The sequence below is a fragment of the Corylus avellana genome, chromosome 6 (genome assembly GCF_965113065.1).
Source record: "Corylus avellana chromosome 6, dhCorAvel1.hap1.2, whole genome shotgun sequence".
In the NCBI taxonomy this organism is placed as follows: Eukaryota; Viridiplantae; Streptophyta; class Magnoliopsida; order Fagales; family Betulaceae; genus Corylus; species Corylus avellana.
The window spans coordinates 13737871-13750761 of NC_142495.1; the positions used below are offsets into that span (position 1 = coordinate 13737871).

The following is a 12891-nucleotide window of genomic DNA, read 5'->3' on the forward strand; positions in this document are numbered from 1 at the left end:
GAAGAGAAACCCATAACATTTCAAAGGGCATTGCAGTCCACATATGGAGGGCCACACCCGGGGACATAAGATTGAACATGGGTCAAATTCCAGAAACCAGGAAAAAAAAAAGCATCAAAGAATTCTATGTAGTTAGAGACATATTGAATGGAGCTTTTAGTGACTCCCTTATGTAGAATAATGGCCAAGATGTTGAAATTGTACCCAGCCAACTCCACAACAGGCCACCTAGGTAAAATAGGATGAATCCCCATGATTCAGAGTTCAGACAAGTAACTCAACTCCCTTTCTAAAGGAGCTTTGCCTACTTGTGTTTAAGACACTTGCATATATATACACACACACACACAGACCTAATACAAAATATATCTGCTACTTCAAAAGAAAATACATATATTAAATAGAATTTCAAGGGTATGTTTGTTAATGAAAATATATTAAATAACACCTGAATTTCAAGGGTATGTTTGTTAATGTATTTTGAGGAGTTTTTTCTGTTTTTGGTTTGAAAAAGTATTCTAATGTAACATAAGGGTTAAAACAGTTTTTGCATTTTGATGAGTGTTTGTGTTTTGAGTTGTTTGTTAATGTCTATGAAGTATTAGGTCACTTGGCCCTGGTGCCTCATGAAGCATCACACCTAAGGTTCAACCCCTCTTAAATGCAAACAATTTCTTTGGGCCATGTCCTTGGGCGAAAGCCCAAGCCTTACCTGACCCGTGTAGAGGGGGCGCTTTGATAATATCCCGAAAATCTAGTTGGCGAAGCCCAGATACCCCAGTTATCAAAAAAAAAAAGAGAGAGACTTGAGAGCAGAAAACAAATTCATTAACAAACATGGCCTCTTGTTTTCCTTCCACATGGACCAGTACTTTCTTGTATTAATGAAGAATATTTCTCATGTAATTACCATGTAAAGGCATAACTCTAAGAAACAGATTATTCAACATTTTTGACATACATCTAAGGAAGAGGAGGGGAGAAAGAGAGAAAGATGTCCTACGCCCCTAGTAGAATAGGGGATATTTGACAATATAGCCAATCACAAAAGGAGGTTAGGATCAGCACATGAAGAGTTATCCTGCTTCACATTAGCTTGAACAACAACTCATTAATATGCCTACATTTTTTAAAAGATTCCACAAGTAAAACATAGTTCTTGGAAATGTCCATAACCTACAACCATCATGGTCATTGGAAATGTGCTTGTTCTCATGCTCTACAAGAAGCTCTAAGCAGCCGAAATCATCATTGAGTGACGCAAACATCGGCAAGTTTGCAGCAAAATAGCAAGCAAATGACAACCAATGGTGGACAATGATGTGGAGACACTTTAGAGGCAACTCATCATTAGATTTCAAATGAATAAATGCATAACTAAAAGTGTAGTTAAGCATGTGCCTTAACATACACAAGCATGCAAATCTATGGAATGAGAATTGGCCGGGTACATTTTAGTTTTTTTATTGGTAATTTTAGTAAACAAGATCAAGTCTGAGCTCATAGGGTCATCTCATAGACTGCAGAACCTATATATACACTTTTTTAAAATTGTTTTTCTTAGAGCTTTGCACTTTTGGAGGTGAAATATTGCTCTTTATTTTTATTATTGTACTTAAAATTAATTCTTTTAACGTGTACCCGGATTAGCTTAGAGAGAGAGAGAGAGAGAGGGAGGGAGAAATAAACAAGTGTTTGTAGAAAAAAAAAATAGTGGCCAGATTGACAATGTTTTTTGCTTTTTAGCAACAAAAAAAAAAAACAAACAAAAACAAAAACAGAACAAAAACAAAAGCATTAACAAACAACTCTAAACAAAAAAACACTCAGAACTACTTTCACATTTATGTCACATCAAAACACTTTTCTAACCCAACTTGAGTCTTAACTCAAATCAAGCCAAACTTAACATTTGAGCTTTTTTCCAGAAGCCAAGCTCAAGCTCAGTAAATAAGCTAAGTTTGGAGCTTGAGTTGAGCTCAAGCCCACTTGATATCATGTCAATCTGAGCCCAAGCAGCACAAGGCTCGACTTAACTTGTATACACCTGTGTCTGAGCCATCACTAAAGATTTCAAATGTCACTTATATGGCATTCTTAGGAATGAATATGTTGGTTAGTGCCTCGCAAAATACAATCTCTTGGTGAATGGGAGACTATAGAAAGCATGTAAAAGTACCTGAAAATCAATTATCTCTGAATCCAAATGCCTCTCAAACTTCAGTGACAATTCCCTAAGCTCATACACTTTGACTTGGGGTGGATATATACCTACATTCAATGTTGAATCACAATAAATGATACATATTGTGTAATTGTTGCTTTACTTGGTTTATTCCTTTTTTTTTTTTTTTTTTTTTTTTTGAAAACAAAGTTATCTCATCATACAAGATCATAAGTATAAAAATGGGCTCCAAAAGAACCTGATGCTATAAGAAACTCCCCATCAGGAGTTGCCTTGATCTTGGTGGTTGCAGTTTCAAACCTCAAATCCTGTATCAAGTCCACCCTGTGCATGTAATCTAACAAATAAATGAAAAGGAGACAAGACATCAACAACATTAATGAACATTTTAATGAATCAACAAAACAAACTACAAAAAAAATTTTGTGTTTTATTTTTTGAGAAGTATTTTGTCGTTTTTTAAAATAATGTTGTAGTTTGTTTTGAAAAGTGTGTTGGTGGTAGGGCACATCTAAACTGCCCAAAAAAAAAATACTATGACAAATATAACATAAAGCAACATGAAAATTATAGGAAAAAAGCACAAGGATAAATTGGAGAAACAGAGAAAAGAGAAGGGTGCAGAGTGGTCACCTTTGTCCTTGCGAAGAGTTCGGAACTTCTTGGGGTCAAGCCAGGAGGCGAGAGAGCGGTTCTGGGATGCCACAGTGTACACCTTCACCCCAGAAGCAGAGGTCAACTTGAGGGTACCTCCTTGGTACGCCATCTCTTTTTGCTTGCTTTGCCAAAGAAGAGAAAGTGATGGATCTCAGAGAATGAAAAACTGCGAATTTTCAGCGAGAAAGACTGCCTTAGAACGAGATATAAGGGGGTGTAACCGAGCCAAGCTTGGGCGAGCTCTTAGAACGAGATATAAGGGGTGTAAACGAGCCGAGCTTGGGCGAGCTTGGCTCGTCCAGGCTCGGCTCGTTTACTTTGAGGCCAGGCTCGAGCTCGACACGAGCCTAGAAATGTTGCTCGAGCTCCGCTCGATAGGGTTGCAAACCCTGTTCGAGCTCAAGCTCGATTAATTTTGGGATGTATATGTACATGCATTTGGCAAAAATGATTCAATCCTAGAATTCAATATTATGTGAAAGACCAACACCCATCTGTTAGATACTTTTTCTGCTCTAATTTCATCAAACACAAACCATAATTCAGTAAAAAACAGAAACCCCAATACCTATCTATCCAAAAATATTTACACATTTTTCTGGGCAACCAAACAAACACATCAAACGGCAAAACCCCAAACCACCCACCACCCAAGAAGAAGAAACGGAGAAAAAAAAAAACCCAAAAAGAAAAGAAAAACCCACAAATCTTATCACCTCCTCCGCCTCCGATCCACGGCGTACTGCGAGAGTGAAACGACCTCCGAGAGCGGCGTGGACAGCGGGGTTGGCAGCGGCAAGTTCCTGGAAACCGGGCACGAGCCGTTCAGCTTCAGCCAGGCGTCGAGGTGTGTGGTTGCTGCGGTGGTGGTGGTGGTGGTTGCTGTTGGGGGCACTGGGGGAGAGTGGTGGGAGCGGCAACAGAAATAGGAGGCGAGGAGGATGGTGGAGACAGAGAGGAGAGTCGAGAGAATGGAGAGATCAGAGACGATACATTCAGGTTAAATTTGGGTTCTCTAATTTGCAACCATTGGATTTGGAAAAATAATTAAATTTTAAATATTAACGGTTTGATTCGTTTTACCAAAAGCTTATCCCATGTGGCTGTCTCTACTTAGATCTGGTGTGCTTGTTCAATATGATCCATCGATTGTATATACGTTTTCAACATTTAATATTAATAGTCAGATTAGATCAAACAAGGCAAGCTTGCGGTGTCTCTATTACACCATATACATACTACTTAGTAAATGCTTGCTAGCTATCATCCATTAATAGCATCCAACGGCTATTAAATCATCAAAACATTTTGGATGGTGAAAATCAACCGACAAAGCGCACGCATTACAGAATTAATTCTGGAATATATGCACTTGAAATTAATCCTCTGTATGCGTCTGATAGTGAGACCAGTTCCATGCAAGCATAGTAGATGATCTAGACTGTTTATTAGGATCTTGACTTTCTTATTCAATTTAGAACGTCAGATTAATGAGCTTATTATGTCATGTGGCACACCATATAATTCTTTCAAATTGGTTTGCACTTACTTATATACCGTAGATCAAATTCAACGGTTTAAATTCAATTAAATTGGACGGCTATGATTAAATTCAATAAAAAATTCAAAATTTAGGAATTAGGAATAAAAATTGTGTTATGTAATATTATTTAGGGTCAGTTTGTTATTTCAATTTCAATAATTACGATTTTAAAAATTATGTTTTTTTCAATTCGTTTTTTTTTTCTTATTTTAGATTAAATATTTTTTAAATCACAACGTAAAACGCTTTATGTCACACATTCATACACACTAATCACCATTATCATATTACATATAATATTATTTAGTTAATATGTTAAAATGTTAATGCTTAACACGGGTCAAGTATATAATGTCAATATTAATATATATTCTATTTTATATGTAAACATTTATATACTTATATGATTGTATCATTATATGAGTCAATATTAATTTTTATATACTTATATTTTATGATCCCATAATCACGATTCATGACATATATATGATTTAAATTCAAATTGCTAAGTTTTTACTTACTACAAATTGTGATTATAATGTATAAATTATAAGAAACACATTAGTTACTTAATTATTAATCATTTAATTTTAATCTAATGGTAATGCTCAAACTCTAAGTTCTAAATTCCTCATAATATAATATGAGGAATTGCTTACGTAACAATTTGCAAGAAGTAAAAATTGTTAAGTTTTTACTTACTACAAATTATGATTATAATATATAAATTATAAGAAACACATTAATTACTTAATTATTAATTATTTAATTTTAATTTAATGATAATGCTGAAACTCTAAGTCCTAAATTCCACACAATCTAATAGTCATATATTCATACTTAAATTATATGATCATATTATCTCACAATCTATATTAATACTATCTTAGATCTAAGATCATGTAACATATATATATATATACACATTTTTTAAGAATAAAGTATCTAATTATAATGCATTGATTAAATAAGACAATAACTTATGCAGATATACCATAAGATTATATAATGATTAATGATAATATCAAATATTTCTTAATATATTAAATATTAAGAAATATATTTCTTAATATATCTACTATATTAAGAAATATATTTCTACTATATTAAGAAATATATTTTATATTTCTTAATATAGTAGATATATTAAGAAATATATTTCTTAATATTTAATATATTAAGAAATATTTGATATTATCATTAATCATTATATAATCTTATGGTATATCTGCATAAGTTATTGTCTTATTTAATCAATGCATTATAATTAGATACTTTATTCTTAAAAAACGTGTATATATAAATATTGTGACAACTCGCTTGATTAAAACATGACTAAATTTTTTTTTTCTTTTTTTCTTTTTAAGCATTACCTACAATAAAGTGGATTGTCACAGTGGCATGACGATACAGCAGTATGCCATGAACCCATGCATTAACCTGATTAACAATATCATATGCCATACAGAGCTACATGCATCATCAATGATTCATCAGAGTTCATATATTTGCAGCAGAATATAAATAACATAAGACATAACGTAACACATCATAGCTGATTAATACATCTAGGTGATTAAAACTTACATACAAAAGAATGGCTATACAAAAGTGTTACATGCGACACGAGCCATATACAAAATAATAAAGTCTAAGCATATACATGAATGCTCTACAAAAATGAGACTATCAACTAGTCCAAAAAAATAAACACCCAATGTATTCAGGCCTCAGACACCGTGATAACATAGATACATAACCACAGGGTCATCTTCTATTGTCCCTATACCTGCATCAACAACAGCATCTGCACCATAGGAATCACCACCATCCATGATACAGGCGAAATTATGAGCCCGCCATCTCCATAAAATAGAGACGCTCATCAGTATAAAACGTACTTGTTTTATCTAAAATAACAATTTAACTTTGTTCACACTCACAAGATACATAGTTCAACAATAAAACATAGGGAAGTCATCATGCAATGTCTAGCAATAACAGTATACATATATGTTTCGTCCCATTCCAGTCACATATGCATATTGATACGTCTAGTATAAAAACCATACAAAACCAATCATACAATCATATGCTATGCATGCTTATGCTCATGCTCATCATCTTGTGTCATTTTCATTGTAAGGCCAGCCCTGTAATAGGAGACTTGTCATCACTACCGGGAGCCGTCACCCCGTTTTTTTTTATACATATGAGGCCAGCCCTATGGTAGGAAACTTGTCATCACTACCGGGAGCCGTCACCCCGTTTTTCCTTTAAATATGAGGCCAGCTCTGCGATAGGAGACTTGTCATCACTACCGGGAGCCGTCACCCCGTTTCTCGTTATGAATGGGCCAGCTCAACGATAGGAGACTTGTCATCATTGCTGGAGTTGAACCCCGTTTCCATTATGCATGGGCCAGCTTTACCGTACATGTGTGTGTGTGTGTGTGTATATATATATATATATATAAGAAACTCCCCATCAGGAGTTGCCTTTATCTTGATGGTTACAGTTTTAAACCTCAAATCCCGTATCAAGTCCACCATTTGCATGTAATCTAACAAATAAATAAAAAGGGGACGAGACATCAACAAAATTAATGAACATTTTAATGATTCAACAAAACAAATTACAAAATTTTTTTTGTGTTTTATTTTCTGAGAAGTGTTTTGTCGTTTTTTAAAATAATGTTGTAGTTTGTTTTGAAAAGTGTGTTGGTGGTAGGGCACATCTAAATTGCCAAAAAAAAAAAACTATGACAAATATAACATAAAGCAACATGAATATTATAGGGACAAAGCACAAGGATAAATTGGAGAAACAGAGAAAAGAGAAGGGTGTAGAGTAGTCACTTTTGTCCTTGCGAAGAGTTCAGAGCTTCTTGGGGTCAAGCCAGGAGGCGAGAGAGCGGTTCTAGGATGCCACAGTGTACACCTTCACTCCAGATGCAAAGGTCAACTTGAGGGTACCTTCTTGGTACGCTATCTCTTTTTGCTTGCTTTGCCAAAGAAGAGAAAGTGATGTATCTCAAAGAATGAAAAACTGAGAATTTTTAGAGAGAAAGACTGCCTTAGAACGAGATATAACTATCCCTCTTTTGAGAATCTGTCCCTGTTAAGAAATATTAATTAATAATTATAAAAGTTGTAAAATAATAAATGCATTATGTACTAAACCTAATGTAAGAAAACAACTGTAAAATCCATAACTTCCAATGCATGGTTGAGGCACAGAGCTATAATCACATATTAAAAAGTAGACGAAGAATTATTATATAATATTCAAACCTATAGGACTATTGGACTAATGATATGTGTTACTGTAATTGGGGCGGAGGGAGGAGGATTCACAGTTAGCCACCAACTAGATTATTTCAGGTGTTATGAGAGAGATTAGGTCAAATGAAGGTAGAAGGAGAAGAAGAGAGGAAGACGACTCTTGATTTTTTACAAAAAGAAACCGTTTAAGTAAAGTGAAAACACTCCGTTTCAATAACGTTGAAAAGTAGGAGTGGGCACAGGTCAGATCAACCCGGGTTTTACCCATTTTCAGAATTCGGTCCTTACAAGGTGGGTATGGGTTTTGAATTTCGAAACCCATTTTTACAGAAACTGGTCTGCCAGAGATTAGGGCTTTGTAACTTTGTTTCCCATTTAAATTTTTTATATATACAATGTAACATGATAAAAATTAAAATGGGCATTTTTTTCATGTTAACCAAGTTCAATGTTTGCGCTTTTTCATGCTAAATCAGATTCAAGACATTTTATATATATATATATATCAAATAAAACATCTAGCCTAAAAAATATCAAAAAATCTAACCTAAACTTAAATTATATCAAATAAAACATAAAGCTTAAATTTCAACTCATGTACTTAAAAATTCTAGCAGTAAAACAAATCCAACATGAACGACATTAAAACTTTAACATTCAGCGCACACAAACCTAAGAAGTTCGTCAGTTCAACATAACTTGATGGTCCAACCGTCCAGCACACACAAAACTTAAAAGATTACATAAAATTTAAACCAACAATCAAAAACAGTAACATAGAAGTTGCAAGCAGCAGCCATGAAGTAGAACGCCCAGCATAGGAACACCTTTAAGGCGTTAGCCTTCAACTAATCTTCTTCAAGTAAAATGCTCATGTTCTTGAAATTGATATCTACAAAGATAATGAACAAAAAAGAATTACAATCATAATTTAAATGGATAAATGGAACAAGTAAATAGTTTAATAAATTAATAAGTTAATGATAAAAGGCTTACCTGATTCGAGCCTATAACTATTAGCATCATCAATTATCTCTGAATCATAACCATTGTCAATGCCACTAACTATTGGTTTTGACCTTAACTAATTTTGTGAACATATCAATGCTTCAACGGCTCTTGGAGACAATGAACTTCGAAAAGGATCTAACACACGCCCTCTGGTGCTACAAGCAGACTCTGAAGCAACTGTAGTAATGGGTATGGCCAAAACATCTCTTGCTATTTGGGCAAGTATTGGAAATATAATTGAGTTAACCTTCCACCAATTTAAAATATCAAAAGTAGTACTCACTTTTTCAACAGCCTCCAGCAAATACTGATCTAGCTTCGATTTGTTTTCTACATCACTTTTAGAAGATAGGTACTTATGAAACTTGTTCATGAAGTGAAGTGAAAGGTTGTTGTTCTCACTTTCATCTATTGTCATTGATGAACATTTTGTCAATTCATTACAATGTTGGACTTGAGATGAACTCCCACCAATGGTGTTGTAGCTACCATATAAGTTGTTCGTGTGGTTCTTCAATTTAGTAATCATATGAGTTGCTTGATTATCATTGAGAGATTCTTTGAACCAAAAGTCTATTGAATCTAATTCGGTGCTTGGATTAAGCACAACTGCAACAAACAATATCATGTTAACATTATCAAGATCTCCCCAATACTTATTGTATTTTGTCTTCATTTTCTCTGCCATGACACTCAATACATAATCACTACTCTCACTAAATGCTTGTAAATGTGATTGAATGCCACAAATTTCTTGAAAGTACATATTAGATGTTACATACAAAGAGCCTGAAAGTCGCTTTGTTACATCATAGAAAAGTTCGAGAAACTTGAGAAAAACTTTAACATTGTCCCAATCATCAAAAGTAGGAGATTCCAAACTCCTTCTCCCTGGCCCTCCCTCAAACAACGTAGAAACAAAGTGCCCATCATCTTCTTCCATAAGTTGGAAAGCACTTTGACATTTTTCAGGGCCTTCCAACATCATATATGTAAAGTTCCATCTAGTTGCAACATCAAGACACAACAACTCTTGAACGAAACTTGTTCATTTTCTAAAAAAACCCTTATAATTATCGAATCTTGAAGGTGAAGACTTCACATATTTCACTGCATTTCAAAGCTTTACAATGGAGTCACTAACCTCTTTCAAACCCTCTGTTACAATAAGATTCAATATGTGTGCACAACACCTCATGTGCATAAACTCATTATCCAATATGGTGTTCATCTTATCTCTAGTTTTCCTCTTCAATCAATCAATAGCAATGTCATTGGCACTAGTGTTGTCAACTGTGATTGTAAATATGCTACTAATACCCCACTCAATCATACACAATTCAATCTTCTTCCCTATGGTCTCTCCTTTGTGATTAGGAATTAAAGAAAAGTTTATAATTCTTTTGTGTAAGTATCAATCACTATCAATAAAATGGGCAGTGATACACATATAATTAAGATTTTGCACTGAAGTCCACGTATCAGTGGTAAGACAAACTCGAACACCGGTTGTCAAGAACATTGGCCTCAACTTTTCCTTCTCAGATATGAATAGCTTGAAACAATCTTTCATCACAGTGTAATGAGAAGGAATTTGAAACCTAGGCTCAACTATCTTCATGAAATCATGAAACTCTTCACCCTCCACAAACTTAAATGGCAACTCATCAACAGTTATCATCCTAATTTGCTATCTTTATTTTTTTACAATTGAATTTTGCAATCACAAGATTACTAACAGAACTTTCTCCTAATGGCTGGCCAGGACCGAGCCACCCCCAAGGGTCAAACCATTATTTTTTTTATAATTTTTTTTTTTTTTGGTCTTTTGGCCCTTGGGGGTGGCTTGAACTAAAATGGGGTGGTCGGGCACCCCCTATGGCCAAGATGAGATGACCAGCCACCCTTTATCTTTTATTAATTTTTGTTTTTATTTTTTTAAATCGTAAATAATATTTTAATATTTTTTATTTTTAATGGGACACTTGTCCCATTTATGGCCCTAGATTTCTCCTAAGGCCATCCTGGTCATCAACTGTAGACGTCTCCAGTCCATTTGGACCGGAGAGGATCCTACATTAGGTTTTAGTACTAAATATTATATAATTCTCTATGCATTTATTATTTTACAACTTTTATAATTGTTAATTAATATTTCTTAACAAATACATTTTTCTTGAAAAAATGGGCAGTTATATAGGGCTGGTAATTTTGACACGACTCGCGAACCCAACACGAACACGACACGAAATTAATAGATATTGGGTTTGGGTCTTAATCAAGTCTATCCGATTAAGACATGACTAAATTCATGTCTGGCGGGTTAGGCATTTAAAAAAATGCCTAGAATCGGGTGCCCACCAGACCGTTTAAAAAAAATAAAAAAGAAAAAACCTAAATCCCTAACTTAACTTTCTATTCACACTCTATCGCAGCACCCCCCCTCCCCCAAAGCCGGCGACTCTCTTCGGCTCTCTCTCTCTCTCTCTCTCTCTCATCTCTGAATCTCTGCATTGCGCCTCTTTTCGTTGTGGTGGACGATGTCATAGTGGTCATCTAAAATTCTGAATCTTTGTGCCTCTTTCTCTGTCAGCCTGACTCAATGCGCCCGCTCTCTCTCTTTGCACTCTCTGTCTCCGGTATGGTGGTATGTCTAATCTTTGAAAGAGTTTTACCTAGTGCTGTTTCTCAGCTCTTGGAAGGTTTCATCTGTTGGTTTTCTTTTTAAAACTTATGTTGAAGAGGCATACAAGCAAACATACTAGATATATGAAAACTTTAAACTCTTAGTATCTCTTTAGCATTACTAATCTTTGAATCAACTCATACAAATCATCACAAAGAAACAATGTAATAAGGGAATGAAGGATATACTAAACCACCCTCCTGAGAAGCAGCGATATTGAACAACTCCATCCAATTGGATCACAACCCCAAAATCATCTCACTTATTCCCCTTGAAATACAAGTAAATTTTTTGCACAAACCAAACAAAAAGGAGACAATTAAGTCAGAGAAAGAGAACAGAAAAAGCTAATCAGGGTTAAAAGATGCCTAAACATAGAGTTGAAAATTGCTAATCGTGCCGGGTGGTCGTATCTACCTGATATGGACCGGTTATTTTAAACGGGTTAAGCGGGTCGTGTCAGGTTACCCGGATATTTTTTGTGTTATAATCATGTCAAACCGCTAACCCGTTTATCTAAACGGGACGTGTTCATGTATAGGGTAATCGGGTCTCGGGTTTTAATGGGTCGTAATCGTGTCTACTAGTTTTGCTAGCCTTACTGTTATATCTAGGGGTGTTAAGAGAGCAAATTGCTCGTGAGCGAACTCGGGCTCGGCTCGCATAAGCTCAGCTCGTGCTCGACTCAAACATTAAATAAAGTGTTTCGTGGACACGAATCCAGGCTCGAATATTAAACGAAGTAAGTTCGGCTCGACTCAACTAAACTCGTGAACAGCTCGTATAAGGCTGGTCTTGATTATTTGGCTCGGCTCGTATATTTTTAGTAAGTAACAAATAACAATATATAGTAAACATTACTCAATAATAACAAATATATTATATACCTTTGTTTTTTGTTATTTATGCATATGTGTTTATATATATTATATAAACACATATAAACACACACACACACACACACACAGATATATATATAAAATAAGAAATATTGGATATTATCATTAATCATTATATAATCATATAGTATATCTGCATAAGTTATTGTGTTATTTAATCAATGCATTATAATTAGATACTTTATTCTTAGAAAACGTAATATCACATGATCTTAGATCTAAGATAGTATTAATATAGATTGTAACGCCCCGATATTTGAACTAGCAAATATCGAAGTCGTGACGCTGCAACTTTAGAAAATACAATCTTACAGCGGAGTATGTATATATTTTCTTCTGTTTTTTCTTTTTCTATGACCTAGGAATAACTTACTCAGCACAATTGAGCTGACTGAAATACCTCGAGGTGATATGAAATAGAAACATGGTTTTCATTACAACATATGTACACACTAGGAGTACCAAATATATGCCATGGACGGCACCTAAATTAATATAGTAATATTTATTAAGTTCACACACATCATCATACGTAATAAAAGCGATTAACATAAATGAGTCTTGCTCCGTAGAGTAAGCATCAATCTTGCTTTAGATGGTCTATCAACCATTAAAACCAGTAAAAG

General features: G+C 34.6%; 1 protein-coding gene across 3 annotated transcripts in view; it reads right to left on the reverse strand.

Moving 5' to 3' along the window:
• EDA7 (embryo sac development arrest 7) overlaps positions 1-3823 on the reverse strand; it is a 29071-nt gene extending 25248 nt beyond the window's left edge. The window contains exons 1-4 of one of the 3 annotated variants that reach the window (XM_059603369.2): positions 3559-3823; positions 2819-2964; positions 2424-2522; positions 2180-2271 (exon numbers count right to left, since the gene is read on the reverse strand). In XM_059603369.2, the coding sequence (XP_059459352.2) occupies positions 2180-2271; positions 2424-2522; positions 2819-2951 (324 nt within the window). In that variant the 5' untranslated portion in view covers positions 2952-2964; positions 3559-3823. Of the gene's footprint in view, positions 1-2179; positions 2272-2423; positions 2523-2818; positions 3009-3546 lie in introns of all 3 variants that reach the window. The other 2 variants (XM_059603367.2, XM_059603368.2) reach the window with 2 other exon arrangements.
• Positions 3824-12891: the final 9068 nt, after the last annotated feature.